The sequence below is a fragment of the Episyrphus balteatus genome, chromosome 1 (assembly GCF_945859705.1).
Source record: "Episyrphus balteatus chromosome 1, idEpiBalt1.1, whole genome shotgun sequence".
NCBI lineage: Eukaryota > Metazoa > Arthropoda > Insecta > Diptera > Syrphidae > Episyrphus > Episyrphus balteatus.
Window position 1 is genome coordinate 47242265 of NC_079134.1, and position 19963 is coordinate 47262227.

The 19963-nt window shown below is 28.0% G+C and overlaps 1 protein-coding gene across 1 annotated transcript; it reads right to left on the bottom strand.

Moving 5' to 3' along the window:
* Positions 1–4219: 4219 nt before the first annotated feature.
* On the bottom strand, positions 4220–19963 carry LOC129906716 (neural cell adhesion molecule 2). The gene is made up of 7 exons (XM_055982604.1): positions 19369–19963; positions 12629–12823; positions 9602–9718; positions 9326–9457; positions 8924–9073; positions 4678–5175; positions 4220–4528 (listed from the first exon to the last, which is right to left on the bottom strand). Exons 1-7 carry the CDS (start codon positions 19427–19429, stop codon positions 4323–4325), a joined length of 1359 nt encoding a protein of 452 aa, XP_055838579.1. The 5' UTR covers positions 19430–19963; the 3' UTR covers positions 4220–4322.

Below are 19963 nucleotides of genomic sequence, written 5' to 3' on the forward strand. Positions count from 1 at the left end.
TTCTTTTGGTTTTTATTGATTGATGGGATTCATTACTATTTTTATTAAAAAAATGGGTGATCGTCATTAAACACCACAGCCAAAATAGTCAGCCATTGATTGCGTCAATTTTTAAGATGACAGGGGAGCTTATAAGTCTGCACTATATAATACCCCATCGTAAAGATCTGTCTATTTACTGAAGCTTATGTAATCTTAGAGAACGGAAGGATGTTGTTCATTTCATCGGAAAATGCCCTCCAGATTTTCTTCAATGTAGATTCCCAAATTTTTCTCATCCAGAGCGATTTCGATGCGAAAACGCCAGTTATTAAAATTTGTTCCATCGAAAAGTGGAATACCCGTTTTTGTAATTAAAGAAGATGAGTTATTCATTTTTCAAAGATAAATTACTAAAAACGTTATTTATTCAAAACGTCTTGGGCCAATAACCTAAAAGACTTTATCAAAAAGGAATAAAAATAATTTGTTTTACAAACAAACATATAAATGAACAATAAATCGATTATTATAAATAAGCACAGTAGTACAAACAGCAAGTATAAATGTTATTAAATTATTAGAATCACAAACTCTAACAATACTATGCGAAATGAGAAGAGCTGAACTCCAATTTTAAATCAGACGAGGAAGTAATAGCGTTACTTAACTGCGAAGGCAACATAAACAACCTCTACAATTACTACCAAACTGCAATGTATTTATTATCGCAACCAAATTTTAAACGAAGCTTTTTAAATTTTAATACAAAAATAAAATATTATCTTCAACAAAATAATTAGTTAACCTAAATCAAACTACATATGTACACATATTTTTTATTTTTTTCAAAACAATATGTCTGTTTGGGTACTGCCTAAAGCCAGAACTATAATTGGCGGATGGAGTCGGAAGCTACTGTCAATTGTTGTTGTTTTCTTTGTATTTTCGATAAGTTTTCATCCGTCGAGTGCGGTTGCGAGCGCTGTTCCCCTCCGTTTGCATCCGACGATCCAACAATCTGGCTTAAAACAGAAATATTTCTACTTTTGTCAAAAATAATGTACAAAACTACACCATTTCAGAGTACCCAAACAGAAATTGGGCTGAAAATGTTGAAAAACGCAGAAAATTTTTTCTGTTTTAGGCAGTACCCAAACAGACCTAATGTCAATCGGGCAGACGGCAAAGCCATGCTTAAACGATTTAGGAAAAAAAAAAACTTTTATTTAAATTGTAAACTTAAATCAAATCTATTCTAATCTAATCTTGAAACAGACTAAATTTTTTATATCATGATGTAAGCGATATTTAAATTATTGAATCAGAAGCGATTCTAATGGCACTTCATATGTAGATGATTCTTATTATAGAATAGACATGGTTTAAACGTAACAAAGTATCAAAAGTAAAAGGGTATCAGTTTTTCTGCCATTAAAAACGAAATAAATAACCCTATGTTGAAGAACTAGAATTGAGAAGTAAACTAGCTCGTCAACATCGTGTCTTTGACATGGAAGTAAACTACTAAATGCTAAGATAGCCTTGGAAGAGGGCACATGAAGCCTCATCTCTGGTAAAGTTTTCAAGTTGAATGTTAAAGTAAGTTTTCAATCAATGTCGCTATACATCAGTCATCTTATTAATTTGTGCCATCACCTGCAAGTAGGGTAATGAAACACCAATACATTACAAATTGGAATCAATCATACAAAGTTTTTTTCATGGTATATTTTAAAGGCTTGGCAACACCGGAAAGATATGCGGTAGCGGTACCGATACTTATATGAAAAATATTCCAAATTGGAACGTCAACGTTCAAGTGTGGTCATTGGTCAAGTCTTGTAATGCTTTTTATTTATGATTAGAAACATTGCAAACTGCTGGCATAAATATAAAAAATACTACTTTCAAATTGCTTAACTTGATTAATACACAGTAAGTAAGGTCAGAGAGTTATGATCCCCTCGACAACAGCGCCAGCGTCGAAAAAAGGAAGAAGAAGATGATTTTATTTCAGTGTAAATAAGATCTAATTTGAGGTCAAATAGTGAAACATCTATGAATTTCAATGAATATGACGCACGTATTTCGCAATCAATTTTTTTTTTATGCAAAATATTTTTCTTTTGCAATAACATTAGAGGAAAATAAAGTAGAATCGAATTTATATCTTATGTATTTAATTTTAGAATTTCATAAAGAATATCGAATTTCACCATTTTCTATACCTTTACCACATCCACTTCTAACCGATTCGATTAAAATCACTCAAAAAAAAGATATAAATACTTTGGTAGTAAAATATCTCTTTTTCTGTTATTTACAAGCAGTCAGGCTAGCATAAGTACCTTACCTACCTATGTTTTGGAATCATAATTAGATAATTACAATAATTAAACAACACATAGTTGGCAAAGTACCAAAGGTGAACTACATCACTGAAATGTGTAAATACTAAATAGTTATGTAAGCTATGAAAAAAAGGAATACAAAACAATAATTGATTTTTTTCTGTTTTAAATAATAATATACTGCCAAAATTTGGAAAAAACTGCGAACACCAAAAAAGTAGAATTTTTTTTTAAAGCAGAGTTTTTGTTTAAGTGTACCTACAATTTCGAAAAGCAGGATTTTGAAGTCATAATTTGTTGGTGCTTCAAATGAAGTTTTGGCAAAAACACAAGTAAATTGCGTACGTTTTGTAGGGGTTGTTGAACATAATCCTTCCATATACCTTCAAAAGCTGAATTAAGGGGCAACAAAAACGGATTTTCGACCTTCAACCAATGTAAAAATGGTTGCTTTTTCGATTTTCAGTATTTTTTTTAGTGCTGCACAGTGTAATTGCTGTTAATATGAGATGATAAACTATTTTTATATAGCAAAAGTGAAAAATATCTTTTTATTTATTTTTAGAGTTACTGTGGTGTATACGTAACATTTTTTTATTTGACAAAAAAAATCTGTTAAATAAGAAATTTCTTCAGCTGATCCAATATGAAAGCCAGTTGCCTTTTATCCAGCCTTTACTGACCTTTAAAATAATAAAAAAAACTAATAGCAGTTATTTTCATAAGAAAAAACATCAATGCATAACTTTTGTATTCAGATTTTTTTTTCTGAAATTCATTACAAAATAATTTATCCTAATTTCTCTCTTTCTCTAAGCCCTGATTTTTCAATCGTCAGTTAGACTATCAGAAGAATAAAATGTCAATATAAAAAATCTTTTATTCCTAGGAATACGCTTTAACTGAGGTTTATCTGACTATTGAAAAATTGGCCCTAAATCTACCAATATAGTGTCAATGATATTTTTTTTAATTAAAAATCTTTTATTTAATTTTAATATAGGTACCAAATTATTGAAAAATCATTTTTTTTTCAAATATTGGTTTACGATGTTGATTAATTTTATTACTAAAATAGGGCATATTTATTTTATTCCTATTTTTCCCACAAATTATTTATAAAAAAGATGTTTTCTTAAAACAGCTCGAAAAATTTTGAAATTTTTTTTTTCTAAAAATGCATAAAAAAAAGGAATTAGGTTGCGTGCTTGTTTTTTCTTATATAAACGCACTGTTTCTTTTCGTTTTTAAAGTAAAACTTGACAACGAATTCTATTTTATTTCTTTAATGTAGGTACAGTTGTACATAAAAAAATTTTAAAAATTGACTTAAACTCTGACCAAGTTCCTGTTTTTAAGTCGTGTCGTGAATTTTATTTTATATCAGCATTTAGTCTTACACTAAACACTATTGATTAATAGTACTCTTTTAATTATTTTAATAGTGTTTCGGAAGAATTGAGGTGTTTTAATAGATATATAATTGGCATCCCAGTTAAAGAAAATTTTTACTTTACAAAAATAAATCGGAAAATATTGTTGTAATAGGTAAAAATTCATTGTTTTATTTGTGTTAAGTATAAACAAGCTATAACCTATACATCATTTTTAAAATTGACCACTTCTTATAAAGATGTTTATTAATTTATTTTTTGTTAATTTTAAATAAATTGCAAAATGTTTCACTCTGAATTTCATTTATCTAGTGAACTTTATTAATTACGAAAGGATGAGAAAACTTTTTTATTTTATATTATTAATATTAATTTATTTCTAATATAATTATGATATTTAACAATGTCAAATAAATTTAATAAAATATGAAGCTTAAACATAACTTGGCATACATATCAATTTTAAATAAATACATTTAATAAGGAAATCTCTAACAATTGATTTTTTTTTAATTAACATTTTCAGTATAAATTAGTACAAAATTTATCACAGAAATTTAAAATAAAAATTAAGATTCGAAATAAAAATTCAATTTCACATTTTGAAATAATTATAAATCAATACCATACTCAAAATAATGGACATATTTGTTGTGAACACAATTGTCTTTGCTGCACCATTTGCTAAAGTTGTAAATATCGATACTTTCGTCCAATCACTTAAACCAGCCAAATTCATACAAGCAGCTCTCATGTAATATGTTGTGTTTTTGTTTAATCCATTGACTACAAATCGAACTCCTAAAAGATTGAATTAAAATATTATTTGATAAAAAGATGTTTTAAGTTCTTTGTTAAATTGCATAGATTCTTAACAAAAAAAAATCCCAAAATCTCTAAACCAATTTCACTCTTTGTCAGGCAATATAGGTGCATGACAGATTGCTCACCTCTAACAAAATTAAAATCTGTCCTTGCAGCAAAGGTCCAATTACCGGCAGCGTATTTGAATTCATTCTCCGACATGTACTCCACTCTATATCCCATGGTATTCATATTTTCTGGAATATCCGTGTATTTTACCGAACGTATATCCAATTCAAATGCATCCGAAAACACTCGACGTAATTGAAACTTGGATGGTGCAACTGGCTTGTGTCCTCTTTTAAGCCGAATTGTACGTTCCAGATGGCCCAATGGATTTGCAACTTTGCATTTATATTCACCGAATTGGTTTTCGTTTCTAACATTGATTTCCAACACCGAGCTGTGCAATTCATAAAAAATTCTATAATCCGATTTGATGTTGCTACTGATTGCCTTGTTGTCATAAATCCAAGTGAAAGATGCGGGTGGCTCGGCAATTGCTTCGCATGATAAATTAACGAAGCCACCCAAGTAGGCGTAATAGTTATTTATTGTTTCATTGCTAGACCAATGCGGTTTTTCTAAAAAGAAATTTATTTAAAATAAATAAAACTATTATCAACTTTTGTAGGATGAAAAATTTTTTGAATTAATTGACTGGTAGTTGAAAGCGAAGAAATTTGAAGAGAATTGCATTGTTATGTAAAGTTAAAAGCAGATCATCTTGGAGTCAGTAGAATATAATAAAATAAAATTCACGACTGGGTCTCACGTAGGTACTTACTTACTTAATTGCCGCTGTTGCCGTTTAGGAAAAGATTTATGAAAAAATGGTAATTAAACTTAGATTTTGAAAAAAAAAAATTATTTTTTTTTAATATAAAATGCATTTATTTTTCAAATTTTTCTGGCCACATTTATTATGATTTGAAATTATAAAAGGAAATGTCAATATGTAATACAGTTTATGTAAAAAACTAAAAAGTATTTCATTTTCGAAGACCTTTTTTTTGAAGTTCAACAGTTAAATATAAGTTATTTTTTCTTCATTCAATAGCCCTCATTGTTGAGAGTTAAATAGCAAAAACTTAATGTTCTTGTTTGCAAGAGTCTTTGAGAAAATCAATTATTTCAATGCAAAAAATTCAGTTTTTATCAAAAAATCCAATGAAATTGAAGTACCTAATTTTTTTTTTTTTTTTTTTTTTCAAAACTAATAGATATTACCTTTTCCTCTTCGGAATTCATCTGATAATATTTATGGCCAAAGTCATTTAAAAATTTTTAATAACGTTTTTTCCCAAAATTCTGAGTTGAGGACCATTCTTTCATAAACTCTTGATTACATTAAGTGGATTTAAATTTTACAGATAGAGATGTGATTCTGACTTTTAAAGAACGTGTATGCAAATATTGTAGGTGTTGCCGTTGTGTCCAAAATATTTTTTTTTGTGTTTGAAGTCAGATTGTCTTTTACTCCCATACATTTTTTTCCTTAAATTACCTAAAGAATCTTTTGGTATCATTTATTTTATGAAGTTTAAGCAAAAAATGGTTTTGTTCAAAAAAAATTTAGTTTTAATTTTAAAATACAATACGGCAACATCGGCAATTTTTAGCCTAAAGACTTTAAAGTATTTTGAATTACTGAAGTTTGAAAAAAAGGATCATTAAAATCAGAGCTGTTCGGCCGGGTTCATTAATAATTTGCTTTAGTTACTCCACTAGTGATACCATTAATTTTAGTCCTAACAAAAATCAATTCCCCCTCTCAGGAATAACCAAAAACTCTTACGCAGTTTGAAGTTAATCGCTTGGTTTCAAAAAACATTTGCACGACCATTTATTGACGAAAAGTTCTGAAATGTGGTAGACAGCACAGAAGCATAATTAGTATGGCGAATGCGAAGAAGCTGAGAGCTTTTTTTTTGTTTAAAATTGCAGCATTAAAATGTCGGACGGTACAAGCGTTTAAATATAATTTTTTTTTTTCAAATTAGTATATAATCTAAAATTAGCAAGGTTGATGTCAAAAAGATGTTCGATCTTCAATTTAGGTACGAATGTTATAAAATATCAATTTTTTTTTAAAGAAAGTCCAAAAGTTGTAAAATTAATAAAACATACTTTAAAGCTTTTATTAGGGCATATCTCAGATTTATATCAACCAGCAACCATTTTGGAACTCTCCTATTTATTATCTTTAAAAACCATAAAATTTTTGTTGGTGCGGATAATCCGAAAACCCTAATAATGTCATGTGTTAACAACCTCGAAAACCTTTAAAGTTATATGTTTTAAAGTAAAGATTAAAGTATTTATTTAATAAAATCGGAGAAAAAAGTTTTGTTTTTATTTTTTAAATAGAATTTTTAATAAAAATCATATGTCAAATTGGGGTGGGGTCAAAATTCTTTCAACAAAATTCTGCTTTACAAAATTCAGCGCACAATAGAAAAAGGTTTAGAAAACGTTAAAGAATTTACCATTATCTAGTAAAATAAATCTCTTATCCCAAATTTTATGACAGTAAGTTATTTAAAGTAGCTATTTTAAAACTTTAAAATTTGTATAAGGCGGATTTCAATTTTTTAATGGCGACTTTAAATATAATGAAAATTGTATATTAAGTGCACATTAAGTGTATTTGGTCATCATCTGATAAAAGTGTACTGTTAAGTGTTTCTGTGGTAACTTTATTTATATTTTGAGAAAATTAACAAATATCAAAATTATGTCTGGTTTTAATGGACTACATTAATCAAGTAAAAATTCTTAGTCAAATAAATAACATTTGAGGCGCAATACCTACACCAGTGGATTTACTTTTTCTAAATTATAAATTAAAAAGGTCACTGTGGTGTATGCGTACTATTTTTTTTGTGAGGTAAATAAAAACTAATGCTTCTATAATTTTTTACTAAGCGTAGGATAGCGAAAATAAAAAATGGTCTTTCTTGTGCTAACCTTGGGCAAACAGACCACGGGTTTAAACTAACGATTTTTTTCAGAGGAAAAATAATCACATTTTTTTCGGTTTCTGAAAAAAAAAAGTTTTTTGTTGTATCTTTTGAAAAAAAAGTGGAATAAAGAAAAAAAAGTTTGGCACTCCAAGCGCTAACGTTGCGTTGGGCAAACGAACCATAGTTCAAAACCAACAATTTTTGCACTGAACACAAAAATAATTTTTTTTTTTTTGATTTTTAAGGTGCAAAAAAATAATTCCATTACAATTTTAGAAAAAAAATCTTGGGCTCCACTGGGCTATCCTGGGCTATCCTTTATCAACCGAACCAGGCAGGTTTTTGGGGGTGCCAACTGCCAACTTCACATAGCCCAAGTACTAAGTATTTTTTTCGTGAGATGCGAGAATTTTGAAATGCAAAATTTTGTAAGACAAAACAGAAAAAGCAGAATTTCGAAAAGTAGAATTTTGTAAAGCCGAATTTCAACCAGTGCTCTCGTCAAGGCCTTCAACGGAGGGTTAATTGTTTTTTGAAATCTAAGACACACAAAATGAAAATTAGTGTACCTACTCACCTCCTCCATCAATAATTATTATTAAAATTCAAATAAAAATTTATATACATATTTCGATTTCTATTGATCAGAGGGAAAAACTCGCAAACATTTTTAAAATTTAATGGCAAAGAATCGACGTTCTGTATTAATTGCTCAAGATGATAAAGGACATCAAAGTTCCAGAAGTTAAACACAAAAAACTTATAATACTAAGCACCTTCCCCACACAGCATACTTCCAACATATAACCTTTTTTAGATTATTTCGATTCAATACCCACTTTGATAAAAATGTTCAAAATTTTGACATGAAATTTTTTCCTCACACATTAATCATAAAAAGTTTTTATCTCAAAATAATACAAATTTTATCTCAAAATAATTTTATAGATTCAAAAAAAAAAAAAAACACTCATTCCAAGTATTAGAATCAAAGAGTTTTACCTGCAAATGCAAGTGTAAGTTTTATTTATTAAAAATATTTTTTTCCTTTGAAGACTACTGGCTATTTATTTTCATCAAAGCTATTGGATTTAATAAAATTCCATGAAAAAATCCCAACTTTTTTATTCACAAACATTTTGACTAACGAAAGGAAAAATATCTTATATGACATGCACAATGTACATCCATCAGATTCTTAATTTAAAAAAGAAATTCTTTTGTCCAAACCTTTTACAACAAATTTAATATAAAGCAGAAGAGGGTTTAACAAAGGCCCTTTAGCTATAACATGAACAACTAAATACCCAACACTTTCTTTTGTTTATTTTTTTTTTTTTCTTTTTTATTTATGAAAAATACTTACTTTGAATTCGAAGTAAAATAGTTTTATCCTGAACATCTGTCACGGTTTCTGAGATTTGAAAAGCCCGGCAGGTGTATTCTCCATCGTCTGTTTCCGTAACTGATTTAATAAAAAGTCCATCAGACAATTGTTTGAATTTCGTACTTGGAACTGCAAGGATATTTATTGAAATATATTTTTTATTTTATTTTTGTTGTTGTCATTTATTTATGTCAGATAAATTTATATGCATGTATTTTTACATTCTTTTACACAAAAATAAGAACAACATGCGGAAATAAATGCAGAAAAACAAACGCAATGTAAAAATATCTTCCTGTCAACATCAGCACTGTTTTTCATATTAATATTAAATAACTCTATGTTATCTGGGAAAAAACTTACACAATACAAATAACTCACATTTTATCGGATCACCATTTCTGTACCAGGATATTGTGGGTTTTGGGTCACCTCTTACTTTACAAGAAACTGTGGCATCTCTGTTCTCCATTACCGATTGCACTTGTTCAGTTTCCTCAAAGGATATTTTCTCTGATGGTTAAAAGTAATTCAGTAGGATGAGTAAGGTTTTTATTGTAAATATACAAGGATTCAAAAGAACAGCAAAAAAAAACAGGACTAGGTATAAATTTTCATTTGAAATAAGGTTTATATAGTTTGTAAGAGATAACTTACGATTTACAAGGAGTTGGAAGGACTTTTGATAATAGTCATTGTCGCTCTCAGTAGTACGGCATGCCCAGGTACCTCTGTCAATGACATCGATATGTTCAAAAACGAGTGCCAACTGGCCTAAAGAATAAGGACAAAAAACAGAGATATTTTTAATAAAGAAATTTGTAGGTTGACCAATTTCTAAGAAATATATCTATGAATATAAAAGCTGTACTGAGCATTGGGTTGTTTATTTCGTTTTTTAAAATAGAAAGGGTGCTGGGAAAATATAAATTGGAATCCTAGTTCTATAGAATAAATTGTTGAACCCAGAATTTGATAAAGAGCAATTCCCAAAATTGGTATCAGTATAAGTTTAAGTTTGCTGGCTGAGGTTAACCTACATAACCATGGACTTGACAACAAAGTTTTCAAGAAAATATTCATATTTTCTAGCTACAGATATTAATAAATATGTAATATTGAGATTGAATGGTACCTACAAACAAAAATTTTTAAAGCCAAGCTTTATTCACAGTAGGTATACGTACCTGAAAAACAATGGGGTGTCCAAATTTAAGTGGTGAAAAGAAGCGTTCTTTGTGTGTTTAAGGGTAGAATATGAAGTAAAGCTTGACAAGCGAAAGTCTTGGGTTTTTGTGTCGATAACAGAGATTTTTACTCAGTCACTCAAGAATTCAAAATAAGTTGCACGCACACTATAGGGTTATATGCTCTTTTAAACTACTCCTTGACTTTCTACTTGAAGTTTGTAAAGTTTATATAATATTTACCAACTAAGTTCTTCAAGTTTTTTTTTATGAAAATGCAACTTCAATGTGAAAAAAAACTCAATGAATTAATCAAAGCATTAATCATTACTAGCGAGACATTTACCATCTTTCTGATAGAGCTTGAATACAGTTATGTAAAAAGTGTTTAGGTACATATTTTGAAGTTATCCACGAATTAAACTATTATTTCATTTCTCAAGTAAAACAGACTTTCTGTTTCAATAGGTTTAAATAGGTTTGGCGATGCAGTGAAATATCGCCGAATTTTGAATGAAGACGATTTTCGATTAGGTAACGCAAGATTTTTAAATAAGCTCTTATTTCACTTTATGAAAGCTAAGTAACGCCGAAATTACGAATTACAATCCATCCTAATTGCACTTTGTCAAAGTGAAACAATACCACTGGGTCTCAAAATCTCAATTGAGAAATAAAGCTGCATGTTAAGTTAATAAAAAAGTAACAATAAAAAGAAATTCAGGGACATAACGCTCAGGGAAATTAAAATATTTTTGTTGTATTTGAAGGGGATATGGGACATAATTCCACATTAAAGGCTGAACGTCAAAATTTGTGGTTATTACGCTAAAAACTAACAAGACCTTAATGAATGCAAAGTCCTTTGTTTTGCTGACGATTCTCTTCTTTATTCTATATTTAGACATTTTCACCATTCTACGGGGCTTCACATAACCTTCGTTTTTAGGTACATCCTACACATTTTTATGAGAACCGTATGTACTTTATAAATATAAAATAAAGAAAACGCAATCCCTTAAACTTACTAGTCATTTCTTATAGCTTAACACTTAAGTTTTCAATCTTCATGATGACTATCAAGGAGCTTTAACTATTTATTGCAAAATAATTGAATAAATGAAAAACAAATACATAGGGGAGAGTGGGGCACATTTGAACACTTTTTGCTTTCGCCACTGCTTGAACGAAATATGTTCGTTTTCTTGATCTGTAAAGTTAACTAACATTGAACAGTAACATTGAACTCCGATTTCAAAGAACATTTAGTTAAACAAATTATTAGTTAAACAAATTATTTATATTGAATTTTGATGTTTTAAAAATATAGGCTCTTATGTTCAAAAGTGCCCCATGTATGGGGCAGTTTTGAACATGGAAGGGGCACTTTTGAACAGCAGTATTAGTTTCGTTGTAATGAATAAATAATACTTAACTTTTTATTAGTTTTTTAATAAGAACATACAAAAACTCCAAATTGATTTATTATATCATATTCAATTAAACAACAAATAATAAAAACTCAGAAAAAATAACATTAAAATTTAAACTATAGTTATCAGTTTATCACATTTATAAGTTCAAAAGAAAAACAAAAACCAAGAAAAATTCATTTAAAATATATCTTAGAAAAATGGTATTCATACCATTTATGCTTCGCAGAGTAAAATAGATTTACTTTCAATATATATAGATATATTTCTAGACATTAAATCCAAATGTTAACAAAGCGGATGTTCTTCATGTACCAGGAGCATTAATTGGTGTAGGTAGCTTGACTTTAATTTCTATAACGCTTAAGCGGTATATAATCGAGTTCTCATCGAGAACAGTCTAGCAGAACTTGAAGAATTCAGGCATTTTTTTAAATCTTCAATTATGTTGTACATATTTCCATTTTTTCTTTAATTTTGCCCACAAATGCTAGTTTCATTATATTTTTTTATAAGAACATTACGATTTATTAAATAAAACACATTCAAGTGTCCTTAAAATGTCTGATATAAACTGCTCGGGGCGGTTTTGAACATGTTCAAAAGTGCCCCACCATACTTGTTCAAAACTGCCCCAACTGTGTCAACGACAACAAATGTTGAATAAAATTTAACATTAATATATTCATTCAAAAATCCACCGTCAATTAGTTTAAAATTCATTAACCATTAACACCACGTACCAATTTTTTTTTAAACTCTTACAACTAAAAAACTGAAATAATGCAAAATCACTATAAAAATCACCTTCCACCTATAAATCTGAAAGTCAACCGAGATAACGATGGAAAGTCATTGACATTTATGGATATCGTGTTGACGGGTTCAAATATCGAAATACTTCTAAAAAAGATTGATATACTAAAATTTTATATGCGGTGTTCAAATGTGCCCCGTGTTCAAAACTGCCCCACTCTCCCCTACTCAAAACTATATTTTTTTTTTTTTAATTCTCAATGACACCCTGCATAAGATATGTTTGAATAAGAAAAAAAAAAACTTACCAGGATTCTCTTCAATGTGTACTCGTCCTTTATAGTTATCTATTTCTATACCCAATGGACCTTTCCATTGAGGTTTTAAATCTGTATTATTAGATCTACAAAATATAATGAAGGAAGAATTTACAAAATGGCTGATTTCATCGGAAGATGGAGCGAGAGTAAGTACGTTGCTTTGGTCAGATCCAGATGTTGAGACTGAAATTAATAATTAAAGAAATGGCATCCAATAATAATTTACATACATATCTACATAAATACATATTTTATTTAATAAGATAAATATTTTTAAACTGTTGACTAGGCTTTAAGTGTATAAATATGTATACGAGTATGTAAAGGACCTTTAAATATTTTTTCTTTAAGTAAATCAATATTTAAATAAAATTCACGACTGGGTCGCACATACTTGCTCTTAGAATTGAAATTGCTAAAATGTTCAATACTTTTTTATACACAATTGGTAAAAGCACCTATGTAAAGATTAAAAAAATTAATAATCATTTTTATCAAAAACAAAACCGACTTCAATGGATCAAAACTAGGTTTTATGATTTTTCTAATTATTATTAATTAATTTCTAATTACACTGCCCAACACACAAAAATTTTCCAGACCGTTGTTTCTTAATTTCTTACTAAATTTCGGGTGCTGATTCCAAAAATAACATTAGTTTTTTTCTAGCAGCTCTAGTTTTTTAATTATTATTATATGAAAAGGCATAGAAATTCGTACAATTTTTTTTTGTTAATTTTTTTTTTATTTAAAATATTTTTTTTTTAATTTTTATTTTACTTACTGAACCGTACATAACAATTGAAACAAATTTTTCCAACGAAACTTTAAGAACGCTTGTAATAAAAAAATCTAAAAAAAATAGTATGAAATCACCCCCAAAATGTGAAAAATGAAAATATCAAAAAAAAAAAACTAGAGCTCCTAGAAAGCAACCAATGTGATTTTTAGGCTTAGTGAACCCAAATGCATTAGGTTCAACAAAAAATTTTCTGGAAAATGTTAACAAACAGTTAAAATAATCATAACTTTAAAATTAGTACGAAAATTACCCCCAAAATGTTTAAAACTTAAATATTTAAAAAAATAGAGGTCCTAGAAATATACATTTCTCTGGAAAACTCTAATAAACGCTCAAAATAAGGAAAACCGAAAAATTAGTATGAATATTCCCCAAATATGAAAAATTAAATATTTCAAAAATATTTCAAAAACTAGACCTGCTAGAAAAAAACCAATATGATTTTTGAGCTCACTGGACCCAAATCCATAAAATTAGATATAAATCTTTCTGGACAATTTTTAAGAGTTAAAAATTGTTGGCCAGTGCTATAATTAAAATATAGTTGGTATGCTATTTGTAGCAAGTAGGTATTATTAATCGCATAAAACCAAAATTTTTCAAAAAAAAAAAAAAAAAATTAAATCCAAAAATTTATTTTTACAAAATTTTATTTTTGGCTTGTTTTAATAATTATATACATATGTATGTAAATGCTTTTGTATAAAAAATTTCGTTGAATTTAAATTAGTAGTTTGGGAGAAAGTTATATTAAAAAAAAAGTTCTATGACGGGTACCTACCGTTAATAATGATTTTTGAAAAAAAGAAAATGTCACCAAAAATAGATCTTTTTTTAAAACTTCATTATGATGTTTTTTTTTAACAAAATCGTTGGAGAAGCTTTTGAGAAAATTAAACTTTTCAAAAATTGTTGTGTGACAAGTTCCTTCCGTTATTATTGGTAAAAAAAAAAATAATTCCAAAACCTCTCTGGAGAGTTGCCAGAAAAAGCTACACACAAAGTTTGATGTTATTCGGTCCAGCCGTTTAATAAAAAGTAATAAAAAAAGTAAATAAAAAGTAAAATTTTTTATTATACATAATTATTAGGGTGGGTCAAAAAAATCGAAATTCTTTTTTTTGAATTGGTACTCCGAAAAATCGATTGCTAGACCCCTCTAGAATATACACACCAAATATGAGCTCTTTATATTAATGGGAAGGTCCTCCGCTTTGCAATTTTCCATTTTTACATTAAGCTTCTACTAAAAAAAAATAGTTTTTTTATTAATTGACTTTTTAGCAAATTTCTTTTCATATTCTTGTAGGAAATTGAACGCTCTACAAAAAAGGCCTTATACACTTTTTTCGTTTATCTAACCGTTGAATAGATATTTGAGGTCCAAAAATCGAGAAAATCTTTAAAAATTCGTTTTTTGTTCTTAATTTTGTAACAAATTGAAAAATTATAATGATCAAACGCGCAAGACATATTCTTGTTGGAAATTGATTGCTCCACAAAAAAGGTCTTGTTAACTTTTTTCATTAATTTAACCATTCTAAAGATATTCGAGGTCAAAGTTTAAAAAAAATATAAAAACATTTTATATTTTTAAAAAAGTTCTAATTCACTGAAACTTCATTATTTTCAAATTAGCAAGATATATTCTTGTAGGGGCTTAAACGTTCTACAAAAAATTCTTTGGAATGAAATTGATTGCTTTAACCGCTTAGAAGATATTCGTATCCAAATCGCAATGTATACGGGTCATAAGAAAACTATTGAAATCAGTGAGCATTGGTTTGGATACGAATATCTTCTAAACGGTTAAAGCAATCAATTTCATTCCAAAGAATTTTTTGTAGAACGTTTAAGCCCCTACAAGAATATATCTTGCTAATTTTAAAATAATGAAGTTTCAGTGAATTGGAATTTTTTTTAAAATATAAAAAGTTTTTATATTTTTTTTTTAACTTTGACCTCGAATATCTTTAGAATGGTTAGATTAATGAAAAAAGTTAATAAGACCTTTTTTGTGGAGCAATCAATTTCCAACAAGAATATGTCTTGCGCGTTTGATCATTATAATTTTTCAATTTGTTACAAAATTAAGAACAAAAAACGAATTTTTAAAGATTTTCTTGATTTTTGGACCTCAAATATCTATTCAACGGTTAGATAAACGAAAAAAGTGTATAACGCCTTTTTTGTAGAGCGTTTAATTTCCTACAAGAATATGAAAAGAAATTTGCTAAAAAGTCAATTAATAAAAAAAATTATTTTTTTTAAGTAGAAGCTTGATGTAAAAATGGAAAATTGCAAAGCGGAGGACCTTCCCATTAATATAAAGAGCTCATATTTGGTGTGTATATTCTAGAGGGGTCTAGCAATCGATTTTTCGGAGTACCAAATCAAAAAAAAAAAATTCGATTTTTTTGACCCACCCTAATAATTATCCCTTAAAATTATTTGAAATACTTGTCTGTAGATAAATTTTGAAAAGTCGGTATACTTCGTAAGAAAATTTAAAAATTATGTGAAAGCAAATCAAAAAAAATTGATACCTAATTCTTGTTCCTTAATGTAATGTTAAAACAGCAAAGGTAAGTGTATCAGTTTAGTTAAATATTTTAACTTAATCAAATGTACAAATAATCATTAGATTTTATTTATTCAAACCCCTTATTTTTAATTGCTTTTTTTTAAGTATTAATATATCTGAATCCCCTGATGAAGCCGGGAAAAACCCAGAAAAACGTTGTTAAAAAACAATGAATTAGTTTTGAATTGATTTCATGTTTTTCATAATTATTAAGCACAATTTTTAATCATACACCAATACACAAAAAAATAAAATTCACGACCGGATCTTACGCTCTTAGGATTGAGGTGCTATTTTATTGACTCCATGAAGAAGTACAATGGCGTGGTTTTATTTTTCGGAAAGGCATTTCATGTCGAATGCTTTTCCATATTTTTGCGATAAAATAGGATTTATTTTTATTTTCTATACTTTATTCTGTTTATTAATCTTACTAAGATGGTTACAATTAATTAAACAAAATAGTACAAAAAATACGCCCAATGGCCTTAATTGTCGTTTGTGGAGAAACGAAGTTGAGAGAGTTGGCATGATCCCTAAGCTAAAAGATATATAAAATTTGTGTAAGCCCACGAAGCGTTCCACTTCCAAAAATTATAATTAAAAACATAAAACCAGCTTTTATAAATATAAATTTATAGGTAGTATGAAAAATAAAAAATAAAAATTATTCACTCAGCTTTGTTATACAAAAACAACAATAACAATTATTCACTCAGCTTTGTTATACAAAAACAACTACAACTAAGCAAATTACTAGCGATTTTTTCATAACTAAATTTTCAGTTTAAAGAATTAAAAAACGATTATAATGCATATAATTTTTGGAACATTGTTGAGCGATTTAATCCTTATTTTAATCCAACTAAGAATTCTCTCTGCGTTTGGCAATAAAATAACCAAATTGTTGCCTAATGCATGAAAATACAAATTTTAAAATAATTAAATAAAATTTTACTGGTGGCAGTGAAATGCTTTCAAATTCTATTTCAAAAACTTCAAATTTGAAAGCATTTCAGTGCCACCAATAAAATCGGGTTTTATTTGGGTATACTTCTATGCAACAGTGAGTATGTACAAGTACAGAAAAATACATACTTTAAAAAACTATAGGTACTCAAAAGACAAAAAGCATACTGAATCAAAGAAATTGTTTCCAAAAAAAGCATGATTTGTGAAAGCATATTAAAACAGAATTGCACGACAGGGTCGCACTTGGTTTCGAAATTGCAAAATCATCTTTTGGAGCTATTAAGACCTCTCCGAACGCATTATGCCATTTGATTAAATGTTTACCAAAGAATTTATAGAAGCTATTTTTGGAAATTGTTAGAACCGTTTTTTTAAATATTTTTTTACAAATACAAAATTTCAAATATTTTCGAATAAAATTATGGAACGTAATTTTTAAGAAATTATTATCTGACACATTAAAACAAAATTAAGAAAAAATCACAGGGCCATTTTTCAATTTTTTTTTTAATATTAAAAAAACCCAAAAATATTACATTAATATTACAGCTACTCAAACGCTTCTGGATTAAGGAGAAATTCAGAAATCAAGCGCTAATAATGGTTCAAAAATATTTTTTTATTTTCGGTATACATATTATATAGGAACTATAAAATCAAGTTATGCACTCACAAAAAAACAAACGCTGAGGTAACAATCAGACATTACAATGATAAAGAATGCAAAAAAGTGGGCCCGGCTAGTCCATCTGTCTATCGATTAGCAACAAATTTTGTATGGAGCGTTTTTTAGAGACTTTCCAGAGGGGTTTTTAACATAATCAAATTTTATTTTTTAGACAAGGTCTTAATTGATATTTTTTATAAATATGAATCAATAATAAAAGTTTTGAAAAAATTAAAAAATTATTAAAAGAACCGGCTCAAATCAATCAATCAAAATTATTGGAGCCGTTTTTGAGAAAACCATGCATTTCTATATTTGTCGTATGGTAGCCTACCTACCTACTATTAATTTTGATCAAAAAAAAAATAAAACAATTTCCCATTTGAAGAATCACCTAAAGCATTTAACTTCTTAGTTTGAACCAAATCGCTTCAGTCGTTTGGGAAGTAGTTCGAGATAGGGCATTCGTAATTATCATGTCTGATTGTTATCCCGAGTTCCATTTTTTTAATAATCTTAAACCTGCCTTACAGTACCTATATCGCAAGTTAAAACATGGTTTTTTAGCTAGAACAAATTCCTAAATTATTCATTTAAACAAACTAATCTTCAATTTATTAAATTCTAAACCTTTGCTTTACTAAAATTTTTTCACTGTAAATATTTTAATGAACTTTGTTTTTCATATTCATGCTTAATTTTTTACTTTCAACTAACCCCTTGAATTAACCCACGTTTTTAATTTTTCAATCACAAATGCTGCATTTTTACTTGCCAAATATTGCTTTTGTGTCAAAAAAGTTGAGGTTTATTCAAAACCCATATTACGATGATGGAAAAGCCCGAATCCATCTGTAGCTAATTACTCGAAAACGACTCTAAAGATTTTCATTAAATTTTGCCTACGTTAATATTCAAAGCAAAAAAGTCAAATAGCAAAAAAAAATTATTAAAAATTTGGTATCCACGTCCACATCAACGAAATTTCTTTAAAATGTATATATGGAGGCAGCTCTTATAATCTACTAAAATAAAAGTGCTTTGAATTGCAAGAGCAAGTACGTGCGACACAGTAGTGCATTTTATTTCATTATATTCTTGATATTTCAATGGTCATAACAAATCTCCTAAGATCGGCCAATAAAAATATACCTACTATAAGGTCTATGTGCCGAACCTAACACAACAATTTATAGTTTACCAAGGAAAAAAAAACAAAAAACACGATTCAAACCATTGATACGAGTATTTCTTTAGTATATTAATTTGGAAAATAGTACAAGTGTTTCCAGAGTGCCTCTAGGCTACACCCTTAAACTTTTAAAACAAACTGAAAAAGCAAATCGAGCCATGACCCTTCATTGTGTAATCAGCCACACAAATTGCTCAAAGACACCATCAATCGAAACACCAACATGTTTTAAGATAAAAGCATTTCAATTTTGTTTTAACTTTATCTTTATTCTATTTTTACAAAAAGTTTTACGAAAGTCGTATAAAAAATAAATTTTACTTAAAAAAAAAAAATAAAAATTAAAAAACTAAAAAAAAGAAACAATATAACAAATAAAATCGGGAATTCTTCTAAAATAAATTTATTAATTTTTTTTTTAAGTAATACCTATGTAGTTCCATAAATAAATTATTTTCTTTTAGTTAAATAATTTAAACATCAAGTAACTATCTCCATGAAATTATCTTACCAATTAATATTAGAAAAACTAACAGCACAAGTTTTAGTAAATTATCCATATTTGTATCCATTATTCCATAAAAAGTAATCCTTTTACTCTGAACAATTCATATCCTTCCTTTAAAATCTGTGCATACAATTTGTTAATTATAAGCTTAAAATAACATTTTATATTTAATTTTGTTTTAATTTAACAAGTTGTGAGATTTTTAATTATCCTTACACACAAGGATAAATAAATATTTGAATCACTATCCGGCTTTTCTTTTTTCTTTTCATAAAATGATATTTTTTGCGTAAATAATATGTAAAGTAAATCTCATGAAAAATGACATCATATCTCGCACATTACTAACTAACGGATGAATAAAACTATGGCATAATACTTAGCTTGCCAAAAAAAAAAAAAGAACTCGACCAAAAAAAAAGAAAGCTTCTAAAAAACCCGCAAGGACTAAAGAAATGAGAAAACTCTTCTTGGAACTTCGCACACACGACAAAAGAAATTTAATTTATTATCACGTGAACTAGTTTACGAGTGCGGATTGCTCATATGCGGATGTTTTGTGGGAAGTATTTAATCGGGACGTTTAAAGTATCTCGAA

Excerpts from the sequence above, each read along its gene's own strand:
- LOC129906716 (XM_055982604.1), bottom strand. The coding sequence starts at position 19,429 with ATGGATACAAATATGGATAATTTACTAAAACTTGTGCTGTTAGTTTTT. Across the intron at positions 9,719-12,628 it reads ACACATTGAAGAGAATCCTG|GCCAGTTGGCACTCGTTTTT; the intron begins GTAAGTTTTTTT and ends CTTATTCTTTAG. Across the intron at positions 5,176-8,923 it reads TATTTTACTTCGAATTCAAA|AAAAACCGCATTGGTCTAGC; the intron begins GTAAGTATTTTT and ends ATTTCTTTTTAG.